At 36.8% G+C, this 23,703-nt stretch overlaps 1 protein-coding gene across 4 annotated transcripts in view; it reads right to left on the reverse strand.

Moving 5' to 3' along the window:
* Positions 1–23,703, reverse strand: part of Cog6 (conserved oligomeric Golgi complex subunit 6) — a 596,080-nt gene that overhangs the window by 316,362 nt on the left and 256,015 nt on the right. For all 4 annotated transcript variants that reach the window (XM_090403681.1, XM_090403680.1, XM_090403683.1 and 1 more), the window contains one exon: positions 11,073–11,143. In XM_090403681.1, coding sequence (XP_090259807.1) covers positions 11,073–11,143 — 71 coding nt within the window. The remainder of the gene's footprint in view (positions 1–11,072; positions 11,144–23,703) is intronic.

The raw sequence follows: 23,703 nt of genomic DNA on the forward strand, positions 1-23,703 counted from the left end.
TTCCCACCATACCAGCTTTGCTGATTCTGTTGTCTATTTCTATATTTAATTTACCATCTTCAGTAAAAATTGTGCCTAAATAGCTGAAATGTTTTACTTGTTCCACAGGTTCTCCATTCACAACACAGTTGACATTTTCAATGATTCTGCCTATTTTCATTGTCTTTGTCTTTTTATTGCTGGCCTACATACCATATCTATTACAACAGCTATTCAATTTAGTCAGAGAATCTTGCAGACTTGTAGCGGATTTATTTAGAAGTATAACATCATCCGCATAAAGCAAAGAGCTGACATTAACATCTCCAATTTTGATATCATGATTAATACCACTTTCCTTCATAATGTGATCCATATAGATAATGAATAACAGAGGGGATAATGTACATCCTTGTCTCACACCAGATTTAACATTAAACCATCTTCCTGTACTTCCTTCAATTCTAACTGCTGACTTACAACTCAAATAAAGACTAAGTATTGCTTGATATAATGCCCCATTGACACCATATAACTGCAGCGTATTGAATAGCTTCTCTCTTGGCACCTTGTCATATGCCTTTTCCAGATCGACAAAACTTAAATACAGATCTTTGTTATATTCCCATGCTTTCTCGACTATTCGTCGTAAAGTGAAGATCTGATCCTGACAGTCTCTATTTGGCCTGAATCCAGCTTGTTCTTCACCCAGCTTTTCTTCCACAATTCTTCTCAACCGTTTCTCAAGTATACTTGCATAGATCTTGCCAGGAACACTCAGTAAGGAAATACCTCTGTAATTCTCACATGCAGTTTTATTTCCCTTTTTATATATGGGTACTGTGAGAGCTCTACTCCAATCATCGGGAATTCGTCCCTCTGTCCAGGCTTTCTGAACGATGCAGTGCAGCCACTGTAAGACTCTTATACCACCATACTTCAGCATTTCTGGTCGAATATCATCTACTCCTGCTGCCTTTCCACATTTCAAGCCTTTGATGGCTTTTTCTACTTCAATTATGGATATGTATTCCTGACTGCATGCCTGGTCAGTGTTTTTAACCAGTGTGCTGTCATCACTGCTTGTTTCATTTAGCAGTTTTTCAAAGTAATTACTCCATACTTCAAGGATATCTTTTTCTCCCGTTTTCATGTCACCTTTATGATCTCTAATTCCTTTTACAGCACTCTTTCCACCATTCCTAAGCTTCTTCAACAACCTCCAGAATATTTTGCCACCTTCTTGATATTTATTTTCTATATTCTTGCCAAAGTCCTCCCATGACTTTTGTTTAGCTAGTTTTACACAGTGTTTAGCATTCTTGCATTTGTCTGTATATTCTCTAAGAGCACAAGCTGACTTATTTGACAGGAACTTTTGGTATGCTTTCTTCTTTTCCTTCACTGCCTCTTTAACTTCCTGCGTCCACCAGGGAGTTCTGATTTTTTTATCCTTACAGACAACCTCACCACATGCCTCTCTGGCAGAATCAATCAATGTTTTCTTCAGAGTTTGCCACTGAATCTCCAAGGTTTGATTCCTGTTCTCAAACTCTTTCATTTTCTTTTCAATAATCTTTGTGTATTTTAGTCTACAGCTCACATCTGAGAGCTGCTCAACTTTTATTCGCTTTAAAACTTTCTTACATGTTATTCTTTTCAATATGAAATTAAATTTTATCCTGCTCAAGACTAAATAGTGATCACTTCCAATTTCAAACCCTCTGTACACTCTGGTGTCCTGCACCAGGGAGAAAACATCACTATCAACAATAACATAATCAATGAGACTTTTCTTATTCCTAGCCTCTTCTCTCCATGTGAATTTGTGCACATTTTTATGTTGGAACATGGTGTTAGTAATAACCAGTCCATGTCCTGAGCAGAAACCTAACAGATATTTGCCATTATTATTAGCTTTGCTCTTTTCTCCAAATTTTCCCAAAATATTTTTGTATGTCTCACAATCATTTCCTACTCTGCTATTTAGATCCCCAACAAGGACCAACTTTTCATTTTTCATTGTGTCAGTTGCTTTTTCTAAAGCCTCAAAAAATTCCTCCACTTCTACCTTACTAGAACCTTCTGTGGGACCATAGGCACAAATAAGTCTCATTGTCCAGTTCCCCATTCTCATATTTGCCCACATTACTCTACTCGAGACTGACTGCCATTCAAGAAGATTAGCCTCGTATTTTGTGTTGAATACTACGGCTACTCCTTCTTTTCCTTGATTGTCATTGCCTGAATATAACATTTTGTATTTATTGCTCAGAAAGAGTGAGATGGTCCTTGGAAGCTTTAAAATCTGGGCCCCCTCTTTTCTTGCACCAATAGAAATGTTCTACTAGGCATATGCTTCCAGAACAACCCTGTTTCGTCAAGATTGAACACTTGCTGAGGCAAATTACTGAAGGGTTTTTATAAGATTGATCCAGAAGATATTTTTGAAAATATGACTGGTGGTGGGAGGACTAGGGGCCATGCATGGAAGCTGGGCAAGAGCGTGGTTGACAAGGGTGTTAGAGCTAGGTTCTTTACTTGGAGAGTGGTAAATGAGTGGAATAAGCTTCCAGAGTCTGTTGTGGGTGCTACGACCGTGAATGAGTTCAAGGCAAGGTATGATAGATACTGTGTGAATGTTGAATAGTTGTTCTTGACATGTTAGGACCTCCCTCGATGAGTCTGTCGACTCCTTGGAGTTTCCCGGAACAATAATAATAATAATAATAATAATAATAATAATAAATAACCATGTTCCTGAATTACACTTAGAAATTTTGCTGGAAAGTTAGCAGCAACAACATCAGCTCCTGCAGCCTAGTCAGTCAGCTTGAGATTATGGAATCCATGTCACACCTTGAAACAATCAAACCACCCAGCACTTTCAGCAAAAGATTGCACTTTAGGATCAGGATCTATAGCATTCAAATCATCAAACAAACTTTTCGCTTTAGCCTGGATAATCAAGGTGGATAATGGAACAGCACGCTGATTTTCATGTTCAATCCATTGGGCCAACATCCTTTCCAATTTCTCCATAATTAGTGTGCTTATCTGTGTTATCTTAGTTGTCGGCATTCTCGTCACACTTTTAAAACTTTCTTTAATTTTCTCTGCTTGATTTCTTATTGTTCTTAAAGTTGATTCTGAAATTCCTGTAGCTCTGACTATGTCAACTGTGCGCTCATTACGTTTATAACTTGTTTATAACTTCTAATTTTTCCTCTAGTGTTATAGCTTTTCTCTGTCTTTTTTTAGTCTTGGAAATATTATGATCACAATTACCTCTTTTTTCCATAATGTTTGCGTTGCAGAAGACTCCAACAATGGAGCTTACTAGCTCTACACCTTCCATGAAATTGACATGCAGCACAATGCCACCTTGTCAAAACAGTGCTTGCACAAAGTCACATGACCACGCACAGGGTGACCGCAAAATTGCTACTAGTTGTGATTTTTTTTAAATTAACTTTTTAAAATTGAGTTATAGCAAAAACGCGTAAAGTGGGATCACATATAATGAGGGATACCTGTAGTTCAACATGTAACCCGTTCTAATAGTAGCATCAATACAATTAAATACTTCCCAAGAAATCACAGAATGAACACTATCACCCAACTGGTGAATGACACCAGTCATCCACTAAATAGCCATATTTTTAACAGAGAACCATCTTTGACCTCAAGTTCCTTCTTTTACATACTGTTTAAGAAAGTTATCCCGCAACAATTCAATAATTTACTCTTCCTTCTTATCGTGAGATTTCTCGTCTACACAATCAATGTTCAGAAAATTAAAGTCACCCATAATGAGTACTCATTTGGTACACATAAGGCAAAATTGGCAATGCATTTCTTCATCCCCTGCAACTGAGCTGCAAGGTCTGTAGCAACATCCCACCCTATATTTCATTTTATTAGCCTCCACTTCACACCAGATAGACTCAAATTCACCGCTACATAGGACATTGTTACCATCATTGTTTTCTTGCATTTCTCCCTGACTGGATGCAAGTCATCTGATATCATTAATAGTACTCCTCCTCGCCTATCTCTTCTGTCATTCCAAAAAATGGCATACTCATTACACACAATTCCAGTTGCCATATCTGATTCTGATAGCCAGGTTTCACTAATGCCAACAATCTTAGGCCACATTCAATAAAGCAACGAACTCAACCCCTTTGTTTCTGACGCTCCTGGCATTTGTGTATAGAAATAATAAATTACTACCTAGCCTATTCTTATAATTAAATATGCAATCTATATGGTCTTATTGCAGAACTTTCTCTTTTCCCTCACAAGACATACTTAAAAGGTCTGAACCCAAGGCATATTTTTCCAACCCTTTGCCACATAAAAAACCATGTTCAAAGACATTCATATCTTTATCACATTTGCATACTATAGCTGAACTTTCACATGCATTTTTCCCATTCCTCCCTTGATGATTTTGTTTCTCTGAGTCTCTGCATTAGGTCTCATAACAAGAAGTAATTTTTCCAGACTCTTGATGCCAAATGAATTCAAGTGCAGGCCATCCTTCTTCCGCAAATCTTTTCTGCAATCAAACTTACTCCGCACGTCTAAAAACTCACCTCTATTTCTTCCACAGCCTAGCATGAAATCATTTGCTATCATCGACCTCCTCCTTAATTCGGTATTATCATATCTGGGTAGCAAACCTACAATATTTACTCTCTCACATTTCTTTCTCACTTCTTTCAACAGACCATTCATATCTTCTCTCATACTATATTTGTCGCTACTTAAATTATTAGTACCTACCAGAACTATCATCTCTTTTACTTTTCTATTTTTTTTTTTCAATTATGTTTGTCATATCTTTAATTTTCATCCCCGAGAAACTAGAAGTGGTGACACCCCCAGCAAGTGCAAATTTTAAGATTGATCACCTCTTTTTTTTTTAGATTTTAACGGACTTGCCTTGTTGTTATTAATATTATGATTACCAAGTTAAGTTCTTTCCTGCCTGTTCTTGTTCTGATCCTTTTTCTTATCCTCTTCGAAGTTTAGTTAAACGTTTTTCCACTTTTTCTAATTTTGTGATTGATTTTCTAATAATTTCTTTTAATCGAGATATTTCTTAATGCCAGCTTATATTCAGATAAATTATCATCATCACTACAGCAGCACTTTTGTTCATCAGGACAAACGCTCTCCTCAGTAGTAACAACTAGAGCTTTGGACACTGGCCTGTTGTGACGAGTTTTCGACGTCATTCTTAATAGTGAAAACTAATAATATTTATGCAATGATGTTATAAAATACTATAGTACAATAATTACACTAAAAAACTACAATATTATACTAAAAATACATCATTAAATCTAAGAAAAACTCAATAAATCAACAAAAATCACAGATATTTCAGGAGCCATCTAACAGCACATAGCTTTGAAGTATTAGAGAAAAATCAGCCATTTCTCAAGAAGTATTCTTGAGAATATTCTTGGGGTAAATAGAATATTCTATTAAGCAATACATAGTCTCTATTTTAGTTGTAAATCAGCAGTTAGAATTGAAGGAGGTATTCATCAGAAAGATGGTTTGATGTTAAGTCAATTGTGTAACAAGGATGTACATTATCTCCACTATTATGTGTGGAATAAGCTTCCAGAGTCTGTTGTGGGTGCTACGACCGTGAATGAGTTCAAGGCAAGATATGATAGATACTGTGTAAATGTTGAATAGTTGTTCCAGACATGATGTTAGGGCCTCCCTCGATGAGTCTGTCGACTCCTTGAAGTTTCCCGGAACAATAATAATAATAATAATAATTATTATTATTATTATTCATTAGCTATATGGATCACATTATGAAGTAAAGTGGTATTAAACCTGATATCAAAACTGGAGATGTTAATCGCAGCTCTTTACTTTATGCAGATGATGTTATACTTTTAAATCAATCCAGGACAAGTTTTAGGATTCCCTGACCAAACTGAATAACTGCTGTAATAAATTTGATATGAAAATCAGCATTAAAAAGATAAAGAGAATGAAAATAGGCAGGAACATATAAAACATCAACAGCATCCTGAAAGATGAAAGAGACCTATAGAACAAGTAAAACATTCACACTTTTTAGTGAAGGTGGCAAATTAAATTTGGAAATAGACATCAGAATTAGAAAAGTTGGTATGGTAGGAAGTCAAATGAATAAATTTATATGGAATAAGAGAGAGATTACTCAAACAATGAACTAGCTATATACAACAGTGTAGAAACCAATTTTAACTTATGGATCTGAGGAGCTGGGTTAAAAATAAAACTTTTAATCAAAGATTGGAGACCACATATATGTGAGTCCTGAGAAAGATTAGGAGACTGAACAGATGGCATCAATGACAGTATCATATTAAAAATGAGGATATTAGGAAAGAACTTGAACTAGCACTCAGGAATGTGTTAGCAAAACTAATCTCAGATGGTATGGCCACTTAAACAGAATGGGAGAGGAAACATTAACTAAACAAGTGTTCTTAGCCAGGATGGCAGGAAAAAGATCCAGAAGAAGACCAAGATGTAGGTGGATTGATACATTAAAAAGGGCCTTAGAAGACAGTAATATAGGATCTCATAATATTGGAATATTATGAGATCCTATATTATATATACTATATTAGACCCAGAAGAAGACCAAGATGTAGGTGGATTGATACATTAAAAAGGGCCTTAGAAGACAGTAATATAAGATCTCATAATATTGGAATGCTGACAGATAACAGGCTAATCTGGAGGAAAATTGTTGATAGAAAGTTTGTAATGATGTACCTTTTCATGCAGTACTATCATAAGATCCAGCACACCCCCTAAGGGTATATGTAAGAATTTGATGATGATAAATATAATGTGTATATATTATTTAAAAAATTAATGACTAGAAGTTGAGAAATACCAAAATAGAAAAAATGCTATTTATAATTTGTGCACATAACTAGTTTGGTTTTCTTAGAAAACTCCACTAGGTGCATAACATGAAAAGAGGAATACAAAAATTATATATTACAAGAGGCAGCTATAAATTAACTTGTAAACATATTGCTGACATTTAAAGTCATTCTGGATGCTATAGTATTGTTGGGCATAGTCTAGTGTACAACAAAACTGGATAACTAAGAAGTGATAATCAGATACATTATAGCTAAAGTTAGTATTAAGATAGACCAGACTGAGGAGAATTTCTGTTGATTTCACAATTCTTCTCTCTGGTTCATCGTAGTATCTAAAAATGTTTTTCTGATTTGCTCCGGATCACTGGATGAATGACACAATCTTCCTTGTTAGGGAAAGCAGAATTAAGAGCATGATCAGATAGTGCACTGGCTTTAGTTCTGTTATATGTAATGTCTCTCACATGTTCTTCCATATGCAACTCAATGGATTTCGTTATCTGACCAAAGTAGGGTACATTGCAGTTACACCAAATACAATAAATTCCTAAATACTTTAGGCTGTCATGTTTTGGTTTAAGTATACTGAGTAAGGAACAAAATTTGAAAAAAGGAGTAAAGAAGTGCAGAGTTTAATCTTGAAATTTTAGCTAACTTTGATGAAATGGAGCTGATATATGGTAGAGATATAAAGCCTTTTATATCAGTACTATCTTCAATATGATGAGCAAGTGGATTAAATAGAAGCTTATAAACAGTCTGTTTAGGATAAACTTTTCTTAAAGGTTGTAAGAAGGTACTGTAGTTCTTTGATCATCTCTTCTTCTTCTTCACTAAGGAGGGAGACATTTACTCAAACTAGAAAAAGTAGATCAATAAAGAACTACAGTGTCTTCGCCCTACTTTCAAATCATGCCCAACAATACTATGGCATCCAGTATGGCTTAAAATGTTAACAATACATTTGCAAATTAATTTATAGCTGCCTCTTGTAATATATATTTTTTGTAGTTCTCTTTTTATGTGATACACCCAATGAAGTTTTCTAAGAAAACAAAACTAGTTATGGGTTCAAATAATAAATAGTATTTTTTCCATTTTGGTATCTCTCAGCTTCTAGTCATTAATTTTTTTTTTAAATTATGTCATATAGCCAAGTAACTCCATTGCATCATAGATGCTCTCTGCCTTTAGATCCACCACTAACTAAGCATAATGCTACCAATACATCATAAATGTGTTAACAGTAAAATTTCCCTATATAAAAATAAAAAGAAACATCTCTAAAACAGACATGTTCTATTGAATTAACAAAAACAGAAGACCAATTTAATACATGAAATTCATATAAAATATTTTAATAATTAAAGAAACACAAAAATTATCTTACTTTCAATGTGAAAAATGTTAAAACTTTGGGAAAGAAAATAAAATGAAGGATACTTCATTTGTATCAAATATCAATTATACTTAATGCATGAATTTGAAACTTGAGTTTCAATAGTACAACAAAATAAACATGTTTTCAATGTTGCAAACAAAACAGGCAAAGCAGATATCACTATGTTTTATTTTTTTGCTAGTAACTTACTATTTACAACATAACATAAATAAAAAAAATTAAAAATCATGCTAAATGAAAAAATAAAATAATGAAAATCAGCACATAAGAATTTCGTGTATGTTGAAGTATTATTTGATAGGTATATAGGGAAAAAATTGTTTTGTTTTGCTGTTAAATGCTAAAACTAAATACCAATCATAATAAATTTAGTTTAATCCTTTATCCAAGTGTGAGCAAACAAAGTTTGTGCCTGAAAGTATCTTCAGGACTGGACTAAGGTGGTACAACACCAGGGCAACTCCTTGGAAAGGTGGAGAAAGCTAACATCACTCCTGTCTCAGTATCTCCTATAATGCAAAACACATCTCCTTGCAGATATGTCTAATGTTATGCATTAAGGGAAGGGCCACTACCCAGACTAGTTTCGACCTTTATTAAGGTAGAATGGGAGTTCATGTCTCTCATCATTGGCCTTTGGAGAATAAAGCATGCTGAGGGTCAGCAGACAGTAAGAGAGGAGTATGATGTAAGATAGAGTAGGATAGTAGGAGGTAAAAGAGGCCTCAGTCAACCTGTTTAGCCGTATTAGGCTAATTGGTCTGTAACACATAATCTCCATTTATCTGTTCAGAAAAAAAAAAGGTTAAACATAGACTTTTGTCTAGAGTTCGCATATGATTTTATCCAAATTAATAATTTACTAAATATAATATCCTTATTTGTATTTCGGGTAATTGAATAACAGCAGTAAATGCTGTTATTGAGAAACTGAGGACTTATGGTCCAGGCTAAATATATGAATTGATCATACAGGTCGAACTTAGGGTCCGGAGTGAAATTTTTTTTTTTTTTTGAATACATTTAAAATATAAATTTTATTATTTAAATTTAAAAAAATTCAAATAATAAAATAACACGACTTAAGGTCCGGTGAGTTGAAATGAATAGGGGCTTATAGACCTGGTACCATTGGGACTTAGAATGAGGTACAGACTGGCCCGGGAGATGCCGCTCGCGAGGAGAGGCACCGCCTCGCTGTAAGCCTTCGCAGCCCAGGTTCTCAGCTCTACCCCCCTTATTTGGAGTAAAAGAAACCGTGCCAGCGAAAGGTTTGTGGCTAGGGAAGACAGAGTGGTTATTCTTTTTCCTAGGGGGGGGGGGGGGTTGTGGGTTCTAAAGAGATATACAGGGCTTGATGCGTCCCTGTATAAGAAAGCATATTGTCGGTGGTTTGCAGTATTGATTCACAAATTTAAAATCTCCTAGTAAGTGCCTTTCTTGCGCAAGAAATTTGGGTAGGTAGAAAAAGAAACCTTTCCTTATTCTTGCATACATTAAATTTGCGTCTCGTACCTGGGATTTTTTCCGTACCTTCCAATTATTCGATAGCATTCGAATGCAACGAACGCGCCGCCACCGCGTTCTCTCTTCAGTGGGAGCCAGGCCCAAGCTGAGATACCAGGCAGAAGCATTCGCAGGTCATCTCTACCTACAGGAGTTGCCAAATGGTGTGCCACCCTTTTTTAATAAATTACTCTGGATCGGTTAGCATAGTGGCTTTGCGCTTCGCAACCATATGCTTGGGGAAGGAGTGTCCCAGGTTCGATTCCCGTTGTAGACGTGAGGAATTTGAGGATCTTCCTCAGGCATAGCAAAGTTAGCCGGTCTTGGGCGCAGTGAGTAGGGTTTTTTTCCGCCAGTTTATCTGCCGTTTTTCATCCCGTAAACAGGCAAACCGGCCCATGAACATACGCCTCTACAGTCAAAAATATATCCCCTCCCCCAGCGGCAGACCAGGCGACGGGTCGGTTGGGAGTAGTACTAACAAAGAAGTCGCATCTAAAGTAACACGCGGACCCTGCATGGGAAGTGGGAATAACGCGTAGTAGAAGAAGAAGACTCTGGATTTAAAGAAAGATGTTGAAAGTTTATTTTTCACTTGGTTAGAGTATAATAAATTTAGTTTAATCCTTTATCCAAGTGTGAGCAAACAAAGTTTGCACCTGAAAGTATCTTCAGGACTGGGCTAAGGTGGTACAACACCAGGGCAACTCGTTGCAAAGGTGGAGCAAGCTACCAACACTCCTGTCTCAATATCTCCTATAATGCAAAACACATCTCCTTGTGGATATGTCTAATGTTATGCATTAAGGGAAGGGCCACTACCCAGACTAGTTTCGACCTTTATTGAGGTCTCTTCAGTGGGAGACAGCCCAAGCTGAGATACCAGGAAGAAGCATTCGCAGGTCATCTCTACCTATGTGTTTGTTTTGCACTATAGGAGATACTGAGACAGGAGTGTTGGTAACCAGCTCCACCTTTGCAACGAGTTGTCCTGGTGTTGTACCACCTTACCCCAGTCCTGAAGATACTTTCAGGCGCAAACTTTGTTTGCTCACACTTGGATAAAGGATTAAACTAAATTTATTATACTCTAACCAAGTGAAAAATAAACTTTCAATGAATACCAATCATGATTTATATCTGTGCTTAGGAAATCCATTGTATTTCTAAAAAGTGCTTTTATTTTGAAATGTGTAAAATTTTGTTTTGAAATTTTATCAGTGCAGAACAAAAATACAAACAGAAAATATTGCTTCTGTTATTACTTTGTGTCCATCGGTACAGATATTCATATGCTGCTTCTTGATGAAAGGCCATAGATTCCATAATTTCAATTCTGAAAATATAAGAAATTTTTAAGGAATTGAGATTTCAAAAAAAAAAAAAAAGTGCACAATGAACAAATACAAGCCAATTTTACTGATATGTTTACAAATAAGCATTCATTATGTTAGGATTCCACAAACTGAACAAATTACTTTCCAATTCTCAATGTTTCTTAACATTTTGGTAATGAGAAATCATATCCTTTCACAAAATTATCTCGTTATGCAGGCTTTGCCTCCCCATAAAGTATCCTGATCTAGAGATGATAGATTAGGAATATGCTTAATACAGACATTTAAAAATCCTATATCAATGTTATTATTAATTTTTTTAAGTAAAGTAACAACACAAGGCACTAAAAATGCATTAGAAAATGTGACATATTTTTCTTTTCTTTTTTTTTTTTTTCTTCCTTAATTGGAAATTTCCTAAACAGAACAACAAGAACTATACAATAATACCTCAGTTTTCCTCTGAGAAAGAAACTCTTTTATAATGAAGTTGGCAAATAACATGCTGTAGAATGAGCCAATTTTGTATTAGATATTTTTGATATTTGTAAAACTGCTCTATGTTACAGAGAGCAGAATTTATTGGGAATGATACTGTATGCACTGTAGGTATCATAGTTATTTTAATATTTTTTTAAATATAATAATGAAATATTACATTATATTTCACATGCAAACTTTTTTTCTTACACTTGGATAGAGAATTAAACCACCAAGAATATAATTTCCTATCATCTTTAATTTATATTATAATCAAGTGAAAAAATCTTTCAACAAAAAAAATATTAAGCTGTCCGGTCTATCAAGAAAACAAAGCAGTGTTAACAGAAATAGAGAACATTATAAATTGGTCCTTATTTCATAGCTGTATGTACAGAGACTTACAAAGTATTGAAACTATGAGAATATGACCTTCAGCATCAAAGTTGCCTTAACAGGCACTAAACAGGAGACTATATATACACACACACCATTTATGCTTTTAGGTTTCACTGGCTTTACAGCTGTTTCAAACTGCTGATTCCCATCTACCAGGCAAAACCAAAAGTTCAAATCATCCAAATTTCAAAAAATTGTGAGTGACATAAAAAGGTCACTTTCTCAAGTAGCTGTAAACTTGTTAGTGCCCCAAAGTGATTACTATGTCAAGTAGCTGCAAAATGGATCCCCTGTGAACTTGTAGGGCTCCACATCAAAACTGAGCCAGACCTCAGCCTGGCACAGCCACAGGCAAATATCATCACTAAACCTCTGCTAAGAGCAGTGCCAGACAAGCCCACTGGCATGCACTGAACTACCACTGCCATCACAGTCCAGGCAAAAAACAAGAGAGAAAAAATGCTTTGTTCAATACCATAGCAATCTTATGTCAGAGAGGTGTATTTTTATAAACAAGCTCAGAGTTGATGTGTAGCTGTGATTATTGAAGAAAAGCCAAATGGCTTCATTTTGGCAATGTAAATTATTAGAGACTGGTGATATTATAAATCCATTCTTATTTCACTGCCAAATGCATAGATACTTAGAAAGTGTCTAAAATAACCAGAGAGCTTGTAAGAATACAACCTTCATATCAGAGTTGTATGTGTCTGCACTACTTAAAAGAGGCAAGCTCTGCTAAGTAGCCTATATATTTGCCTTTTATGTGCTTTTAGGTTTTCAATGGCCTGATATCTGTTTTAAACTGATGGTTCTCATCAATATCTTATTATTATTATCCTCCAACTTCTATGGAGCCAAAGAATCATCTTGGGAGATTCCTCTGTCGTACACACAGCTCATCATACTGTGCCGTATATATTAAAATTATCAGCAGACACCACACTCTCAGGCAATGCGAAATACCTGTTTCTCACTCCTTTTGCTTACACCCTCCTTAATCTTATAAGAACCCCTTACCAACTTGTGTGTCTTTATCATATCATACCTGCAACTCCTATCTACTAGACTCTGTAAACCGCATCTTCTCAACCTATCTTTATATTCCACATTCTAGAGATCAGAAACCATCTTAGTCAATGATCTCTGGATCCTTTCCAATATTCTCTTCATCCGTTTGAAAATTAAGTGACCAAAGCTTTCACAGTACGTGTGGTCTGGTTCCACTGTATGTGTCATACAGTTGAACCAGAATCTCCTACAAGTCAATGTTCTCCAAATCATTAGCAGAATTTGTTGCACTGTCCTCACAATTTCAGCAATATGCCCTCTAAACTTTAGATCCCTATCCATCATCATTGCAGATCGCTTATTTCTCCACCACCCTCCAACATATCTTGACCAAGTATATACTCTACATCACATCTTTGCTTTCTGTATTTTAAAATCTTGAACTTTGCAGCACTGAACTGGCATCTCCACTTTCCCATGTCCATTCACTCAGTCTATTCAAGTCCTCTTGTAAAGCCAGAAAATCTGCTCATAATTCTTCCAAACTTTGCATCATCTACAAACAACTGAATATCCCCCATTCAAACTGTCTCCAATATCATTAACATAGAGGTTAAACATCCATCTCCCTAAAACAAATCCTTGAGGCATGCCATTAGTGACTTGCTCTTTTAGGATACTGCAGTAGTATACATGACTTGCTGATACCTATCAGAGAGTCAATCTCCAATTCAGTGCACTAATCTAATATCCAATCCAATCTGTTGTCGTTTAACTATAAACTTATCATGCGGCACTCTATCTAACGTCTTTGTAAAATCTAAGTACACTACTGGGTATCCTTCTCCCCTATCCAGTGCACTTGTTACCTTATTGTAATAAGTAGATTACTAAAACATGATCTTCCTTTAGCAAATCCACACTGCCCATCAAAGAAAACACCACTGCTGTCAACCCGATTCTGAATTCTAGGTCTTAATAACCTCTCCAACACTTTAAACCACAACATATGATACACACTGATCAGCTTATAATTTGAAGCGTGAATTCTGTCATTTTCCTTATCAAGCAGCAAAATTTTGCCTTCCTTCATTCATTCAGAACTTGACCAAATGTAAAACTCATTAAACAAGTATGACAAGGGAGATGCCAACTCCCTGGCACAACCCCTCAATGTATGTAGTGATGTATCTTCCCAGTGATATATCAATTCTCACAATCTTATTAAAATCAAGTTTACTCAATTCCACATATACCTCTTGTTCATTCACCATCAGTCCACTTCCAATGCTCTCTAACTCTGCATGCAAACACATTTACACAAGGTTGAAATATTTTTATGAACTGCTAATAGCATTTTCTCCAATGTCATACTACTATAATCTTTTTTATTTTTCCTGGCTACATATCAAAAGAACTTCCTGGTTATTTTTTTTTCTTTTTGTTAGCTAACTGCTGCTTATGATGCTCTTTTACTATCTTTACCAACTGAGTCATTCTCTTTGCCTGTTCTTTGCACTCCCCATGGAACTGATTATTACCACTCATCATATGTTGCCTCTTTAATGCCTTCTACTTCTGTATTGCATGCTTAATCTTTTCATTCTTTAGTTCAACATATATCTTTTTCTCAACACAGTTGGGAAATACCCAGGTAATCACTTCACGGTCATTCTAACCTAACAGATCATTTCATCCTTTGATGAAATGATCTAATCCAAGACATTCTATCCTCGCATGCCCTCTGTTACATACTTCCTGCAGTAGTTACCTAGTAAAATCTCAAGAAATTAATTTCTGTACTTCTGGTTGCTATGCCATCGTCCCAATCTATGGATGATATTAATTGTCATAATTAATATCATCCATAATGATCATCCTTTTCCTATTTCCTTATACATTTCATGGTCACTACCCTCCACATTACCATATCTATAGCAACATCTGAAGAAGTATTTAATTCTATCTGCATCTATCTCACACTGTACTGCCACTATCCCCCACCTCCCATATCTCTATCTCGCATGAACATAACTCCTTTCTGTCATCAACAGTACTCCACCTCCCTTTTTACCTTTCCTATCTTCATGAAAAACATCTTACCCTTCCTTTTCTATCCCTGTCAGGATGTCATCCTCAGTCAACCATATCACACTTATGCCAACAATTTTTGGGAATAAACACAAAGCTTATTCTTATATAACGTCATCGTTAGGTGTCACACTGTTATGATTGTCGACTTGTTGAGAGCTCCTGAAAAGATTAGTAGTATTTTATGTTATCATTGGCAATTTTACTAAAATTTTACGTAGTATTGTTTGCTTTTTGTTTCTTGGTGTGTCTGTGCGATTTTTCTGTGTTTTCTGTGTTATTTTAATTATTATTTTTAAGATAAGATAGCATACATATGGCACTGATAAAAAAAAAAATGGCAGCCAGGTCGCCATGTTTGTTTAAGAGTTTTGATATAAAAGAGTTTAGGCAATGTGCTGTCTGTGAGATGTATGCTTTGCGAAGAGCGGTGGGAGTCTGGTAAGATGGTGATAGTGGGGTTAATATGTGCAGAAAGTATAAGGAGAATGAGGATCTCAAGCGTGTTTCAGGTGGTAAGAGTGATATCGTTAACGATAGTCAGAATATAAAAAATAATGATGTGATAAGGAATTGCGAGTTAGTACCAGATAGGTGTGAGAGCGTCGTTGAAAGTGTAAATGAAGGTAGAAATACAGAACGAATGGATGATTTAATTGATAATGAAAATGGTGAGATAGATGCAAGTAGCGAAATTGCAAGGTTGAGCGGAGCGATACACAGAGCAAAAAGGCAACTGGAGCGTATGGAAAAAGTGTGCTGAACGTACCGACTAATAAATGGCGAAAGTCTGTTATGTAAAATAAGAGGATGTTCGTAAATGTAAATAAAATGAAGGAGCGAGTGCTGTATGGAGATTTGCTATTAAGAGGTGTGATAGTTGAGAGTTTGACGAAATCGTACCAGCCGGGTGTGAACATAAAGGATGTCAGCGAATCTATTTGAGTGCAAAAACAGTGGGTGAAAGAGATGATAATTGTGGCAAGAACAAATGATGTGAAAGAAGACAAAATGGAAATGATACAGGATGTGAGGGAATTACTTGAGGTAGCAAAAGAGAAGAGTGAGAGACTTAGGATGGTGAGTATTTTACCGTGATATGACAGTGAAGTGTTTAGAAGGAGGGACATAATTGCCAATGACTTTATGCGTGGGTTATGCATGGAGAGTGGTGTGGAATTTGAGGATGTGTGGAGTGAGTTCGATGGGCGAAAAGATTTATATAAGATGGATGGGTTACATTTGAATGGAATTGGCGTACGGATGCTTGAAAAAGTGTTGATGAACGAAGTGGAAGTGGATGTACAGACTCAGGGAAACTAGATTTATTAAGGGGGGGGAGTAGATATGCAGACTTTAGGGAGGCAGTTGAGTGTATGAATGAGTATAATATGCCCGAGTGAGTACGAAGGACAACAAATCAGAATGGGATAGTTAGTATAAGGCATCAAAGTAAGGATGGGATTAATGGGCTTCTGCAATTCATGTAAACTAATGCCAGGAGTATTAGGAACAAGAAGGAAGAATTTTTGGCCTTGGTTGGCACTTCCAGGCCACAGGTTGTTGGTATTAGTGAAACATGGCTGACAGAAGATGATAAAGCTAGTGGGATTGAATGCGATGGGTATAACATGTTCAGGAGTGACAGGGAGAATAAAAAAGGGGGAGGAGTGTTATTGATGATAGCTGATGAGTTGCAGCCAAGGAGTACAGAAGTTGAACTGTAGAATAGAGAAAAGAGCATATTTGAGGCTATTTGGTGTGAGATAGAGTCTAGCAGAACAAAATATACAATTGGGTGCTGCTATAGACCATGTGATGGAATAGATGGTGGGGATAATATGCATAGGCAAATTGAAGAAATGAGTGGATGGAGGGTAATTATTATCGATGATTTCAATTATGGTAACATTGACTGGAAGGAGGAGAGGGCACATGGGAGGAAGGAATTGGATTTTATGCGGTTATTAAGGGACAACTATCTGCGACAGCATGTGGTGGAAAATACTAGAGGGTAGAGAGTGCTTGACCTAGTAACTGCATCTGAGAATGTGGCTGTAACAAATATGACCATGTTACCACCAACTGGTGAGAGTGATCATAAGGTCATGACTTGGGAGGTGGCTAAACGAGTGGAATTTACAATTAAGACAGGGTACATGTGGAAATACCGGGCTGGTAAGTATGACAAGCTTAGAAGTGTCCTTGGCTCAGTACCATGGCATGTTAAACTGCAAGGGCTGGATGTTGATGGTGCATGGGAGGTGGTTAAGATGTGTTTGCAGGAGGCAATGGTTGACTGTATACCACGAGTCCGAATAATAAATCAAGTAGGGGTTAAATGGATGAATAAAAATACCAAGTTTGAGCTGCAAAAAAACAAACAATTGTGGGGGGAATTTAAGGAGAAAGGTGACCAGCAGGTGCAGGAAGAGTATAAAGCTCAGGCCAGGAAGGTAACAAGGGTGGTAAGAAAAGCAAAAGTGGATTACGAAAGAAAATTGGCCATGCAGGCTAAAGAGAATCCCAAACAGCTTTTTAAATATGTTGCAAGTAAAAGGAAAAATATTCATGGCAGAATGATTTTAAAAAATGAGGGTAGGGAGGTAACCGAATCAGTCGATATAGTGGAATGACTGAGCGAGCACTTTGCAAGAGTATATCATCCAGGTGGTGACATTGCAGAAATTGGAGAACCAATAGCTTATACAGGAATTGTGATGAATGAAGTAGAAGTAAATGGTCTATTACAAAACCTCAATGTCAATACATCTGTGGGATTGGATGGTATACCAGCTCGTGTCGTACATGAAGCGGCTAAAGAATTGTCAGTGCCCTTGACCATTTTGTTTAATTTGAGCTTTGGGTTTGGGTCAGTCCCAAGGGGGTGGAAAGAGGGGAAATAGTTCCGCTGCATAAAGGTGGTTCCAAGACTGCTGTTCAAAATTACCGGCCAATCAGCATAACAGAAATCATTATCAAGGTCTTGGAGAAAATAGTCAGGAGGAAAATACAACATTGGATAGATGAAAATGGGATACTTGATCGGGGACAACATGGTTTTGTGAAGGGTAAATCATGCCTCAGTAACTTGCTCACGTATTATAACACAGTGACGGCTGAACTGGATAAGGGTAATGGGTTTACAGTGATTCTACTGGACCTTGCTAAGGCTTTTGACAGGATACCACATGGAATTCTAATCAGTAAAATGCAGCATATGGGGGATGGATATAGGGTTGGTGAGATGGATAGGAAGGTGGTTGATGGAGAGATATCAGAGAGTGGTTTATTCAGGAGTTGAGTCCACAAGACGGCCTGTGACTAGTGGTGTGCCACAGGGATCTGTTCTTGGACCATTGCTGTTTAATTTGTTCATTAATGATATAGGTAACGATCTGAGAGGAACAGTTCATTTGTTGGCGGATGAAGCAAAGTTGGGTAGGGCAATAGTGAATGCAGATGATGTCAAAATTTTGCAGGATGATTTCGATAGATTGGAGGTCTGGGCTAAGGAGAATGGAAGTCAATTTAATGTGGCAAAATGTAAGGTTATACATTTTGGGGCAAAAAGATTAGCAGCAGTTTATTACATTGGTGGAACTGTGCTCCAGGAAATTGATGAGGCATGAGATTTAGGAGTGTTGGTGGATAAGGAGTTGAAATTTAGGGGGCACATTGCAAAATTGGCCAAATCAGCTCATCAAATTACTTGGTTGCTGAAGAATATGTTGACAAGCAGGTTATTGTTCCTCTGTATCGAGCCTTGATAAGACTCCATCTCGACTACTGTGCCCAGATTTGGTCACCTAGGTTTCTTCTTGATGGGGAGGAGGTGGAGAGGATGCAGAAGCGAGTGACCAAGATGATAGCAAAGTCTGTGGAATGAACCTTATGAGAACAGGTTGAGGATTTGTGGGTTGCAAAAATTGGTTGATAGGCGGAGGAGGGGAGATATGATTGAGACATTCAAATTACTGAAGGGTTTCTATAAAATTAATTCAGAAGATATTTTTGAGAACAGGGCTGGTTGTGGGAGGACTAGGGGACATCCATGGAAGCTGGGCAAAAGTGTGGCAAAAGGCTATTCGCAACTTGTAAAGGAACAAAGATATAATAATTACTTAGGCAGACAAAGGGAACTCCACAGTCATTTTAAACTCCAGAGATTATATTAGTAAGATCAATAATTTACTATCAGACCGTTCCACGTACAAAATACTTAACAAAGATCCAACTATGACTAACCATAAGGAGACAAACCTTCTAATTCGGAATATGAATAGTTGGCCTGAAGAGTTAAAAAGAAAACTTAAATCTTCACATCCAATAACACCTCGCCTCTATGGTACTCCCAAAGTGCATAAAGAAGACGTTCCACTGCGTCCGATCGTTGATGGCAGATCCTCCCCCACGTACCTTGCCAACCTACTTAAAGGAAAAATCAGACAAACAGAGTCTTATTTGAAGAACTCTCAACACTTTGTTGAGTAACTCAAGAATGTTAGGCTTTCAAAAACAGACATAATGGCCAGATTGGATGTGGTCTCCTTATTCACGAACGTTCCAGTTGAGGAGGTCATTAACATTATAAAGAATCTCTTTCCTAGAGAAATCACACAACTCTTCAATCACTGCCTGAAGTCCAATTTCTTTAAAGTCAACAACATCATTTATCAACAATTGGAGGGTCTGGCCATGGGCAGTCCCCTGTCACCACCATGTGCGGATTTGCTCATGGGAAAACTAGAGAATGAAATTCTAGCCAACATTTTTCCAAAACCATCAATCTGGTGGAAATATGTTGATGATGTTTTTATCATTTCGAAAAAAAAAAAATAGAAAGCTTACATGTGTTTTTAAATAAAATCAACTCGCTTCATAACAAAATCGAATTTACTTTGGAATTGGAAAACAATCAACAACTACCTTTTTTTTAGACATTCTGGTCAAAAGAGAAGAGAATGATAATTTTAAACTTACTATATATAAAAAGCCAACAGATACTGGATGGTATCTACATTTCACTTCCAATCATCATCATACACAAAAATACAGCTTCATCCATATGATACGGAATAGAGCCCAAAACAGTCACAGATGTTGAAAGTTTATTTTTCACTTAGTTAGACTATAATAAATTTAGTTTAATCGTTTATCCAAGTGTGAGCAAAAAAAGTTTGCACCTGACAATATCTTCAGGACTGAGGTAAGGTAGTAGAGCACGAGGCAATCGTAGCAAAGGTGGACCAAGCTAACATTACTCCTATCTCAGTATTTCCCATAATGCAAAACACATCTCCTTGCAGATATGTATAATGTTATGCATTAAGGGAAGAGCCACTACCCATACCAGTTTCGATCTTTATTGAGGTCTCGTCAGTGGGAGCCAGACCCACAAGTGGAGATACCAAGGCAGAAGCAATGGAGAAGTCATCTTTACCTATATGAGTTGCCAAAAGGTGTGCCACCTTATTATTAAATTACTCTGCATTTAGAGAAAGATGTTGAAAGTTTATTTTTCACTGCGTTCGACTATAATAAATTTAGTTTAATCCTTTATCCAAGTGTGAGCAAACAAAGTTTGTGCCTGAAAATATCTTCAGGACTAAGGTAATGTAGTACAACACTGGGCAACTCATAGCAAAGGTGGACCAAGCTAACATCACTCCTATCTCAGTATCTCCCATAATGCAAAACATATCTCCTTGTGGATATGTATAAAGTTATGCATTAAGGGAAGGGCTACTACCCAGACCAGTGTCGACCTTCATTGAAGTCTTGTCAGTGGCAAACTTTGTTTGCTCACACTTGGATAAAGGATTAAACTAAATTTATTATAGTCACAGATGAAGAAGATGTTCGTACAGAACTTTCTCAAATATCGAAAACCCTTTCTCAAAATGGTTATCCTTCGAACATAATCGACAAATTGCTTTATAAAAATAACCTCCAACGTACATTTCATCCATTGTCATCCCCTATGTTAGTTCGGTCTCCACCAAAATAGCTAGAATTTTAAAGCCTTACAACATCAGAGTTGTGATCAAGCCTACTACAACCATTAGACAATTTTTAAGATCACCTAAAGATAGCATTCCATTTTTCAAATATGCAGGTGTATATAGAATACCATGCACTTGTGGACTTTCCTACATTGGCCAAACTTCAAGAAGCCTGGAAATTAGACAGAAGGAACACGTTGGGGGATGTTAATCACAACAGAGCGGATACCTCAAGCTTGGCACATCACTTCTCAACTTCTAACCACGCGATAGATTGGGAAAACAGCTCAATGCCATATATAGAGGATGATTACAGATCCAGAATATTCAAAGAAGCAGCAGTGGTCCTACGAACAGGAAACAACCTCAACCGAAATCAAGGAGCTATATTAAAAGATATATGGAAAAATCTGATTAATTCATTAAGTTTAGCGGAACTACAGTATGCTAAAAACTATGTAATGCGTGCTCACAATAATAACTGAAGCATCTCGCTACATGCACACATTGTCACGCGAGCTGTTAAATTTAGTGTACTAACCATTGTAAACAGTTCTGTATTAGTTCATTTTTTGCATTTATTATTTTTTTGTTCACCTTTTTAGTGTTGACAACACTAGACAATAGGCTAGCGAAACTAGTAGGCATTCTTGTACATAGTTGTATTAAACAGATGGTCTTATTATTATTATTATTATTATGGGCAACTCCAGGGAGTCCTTAGAATCATCGAGGGAGGCCCCAAATCATGTTCATCACAATTATACGACATTCATACAGTACTTATCATACCTTGCCTTAAAGTCATTCACTGTCACGGCATCCACCACAGACTCTGGCAGCCCATTCCACTCATTCACCACTCTAAAAGTAAAGAACCCAGCTCTAACACCCTTACTAACCAGGTTCTAGGCATTCTTGTATGTAGTTGTATTAAACAGATGGTCTTATATAAGAATAAGTTTTGTGTTTATTAAATATACAAAGACCAAATATGAATAATCTAAATTTTTGAGAATGTCAATGCAACAATCTCATTCCCCTTACTTTCTGATATTTCTAACATTTGTAAAAATCATTATCAATTCCAGAACTCTCCTCAAACCCAGCTGTTTCCTCTACATTCCAGGCCATCCAATTTCTTTCTACTCACACATTCACTTCCTCTTTGATCATCAACCTTTCTCCCACTGTGCCCCCCCCCCTCCCATGGCCAACCTGAGTTGCCCCATTTCCCTGTCTGTCTTGCACAATTGCTCTCTCATTCCCTACACTCATGCTACCCACTTCTCATTTATAAACACAACTTCAATCTCCCTCCATTTATACTCTTCTGCTCTCCCACATTGCATCTTACTTATTCAGATCCATCACAGCACTCATTACTCTGACCCTGTTCAAAAACCAAAATTCAGATTATAAAATGGACAGAAGCTATAGAAAAGAAAAGCCATGTAGTAAATGGTGTTAGCACAATCAACTTTGAAATAATTTTAAATCAAGCTGATAAAATTAAGAATTATGATAAAAATTGCAGTAACACCACACAAAGCATTAAACAAATTTAGGCATTTAAAGGCCAAGAAGTGCAAGGTGTTGCTTTTGGAGTGGAGAAATATAAGGCTGTGTACTATATCAATGGTACCACACTGCAGAAAGTGGATGAGATTAGAGATTTGAGAGTGATGGTTGACAGTAGACTGAAGTTTAGAGGGCATATTGCTAGTCATGCAAAGGCTGCACATCATAGTGCTGCTATGATAGGAAGTACTCTAACATGTAAGGATAAGGAAGTGGTTGTGCCACTATATAAGGCACTGGTCAGACCACACTTGGACTATTGTGCTCAGATCTGGTCATCTGGTTTTTCAATGTAATGTGGAGACATTGGAGAGGGTTCAGAGGTAAGCGACTAAGACAAAGTCAGGACTTTGGAATGCTGACTGTGGAGAGAGGTTGAAGAAATGTGGATTGCAGAATTTGGTGGATAGGAGGAAGAGAGGTGATATGATACATTTAATAAAGTTAGTGAGAGGATTTTATCAGATTAATCCAGAGGAGATTATAAAAAAAGTAGAAGGGGAGAGGGGGAAGAACCAGAGGTCATTCCTGGAAGTTATGTAAAAGTGTGGTGATGAGGGAATGTGAGGAGTAGATTTTTTTACATGGAGAATTGTCAGTGAATGGAACACATTACAAGAATGTGTTGTTAATGCAAGAAATTTTAAGGATTTTAAGATTCTATATGATAAATATGTTGTCAGTTGAATGAACCTCCCACGATGCATCTGTTTACTTCATGGAGGGTGTAATAATAATAATGCGGTATACAACTGGTAATCTTTTCACCCCAAAATGCATAACCTTATGCTTTGTCACATTAAACCAACATCTATTTTCCTCTGCTGTCTGCCAATCTATCCAAATCATCCTGCAAAATTTTGATGTCTGTATTAACTATTGCTCTACCCAACTTTGCATCATCAGCAAATAACTGAACAATGTACAAATTAAACAGTAGCAGTCATATAACAGAACCCTGAAGTATGACATTAGTCACAGGTCTTCTTTTG

Source organism: Typopeltis vanoorti, chromosome 14 (genome assembly GCF_054136105.1).
Source record: "Typopeltis vanoorti isolate ZY-2024b chromosome 14, IOZ_Tvanoo_1.0, whole genome shotgun sequence".
In the NCBI taxonomy this organism is placed as follows: domain Eukaryota; kingdom Metazoa; phylum Arthropoda; class Arachnida; order Uropygi; family Thelyphonidae; genus Typopeltis; species Typopeltis vanoorti.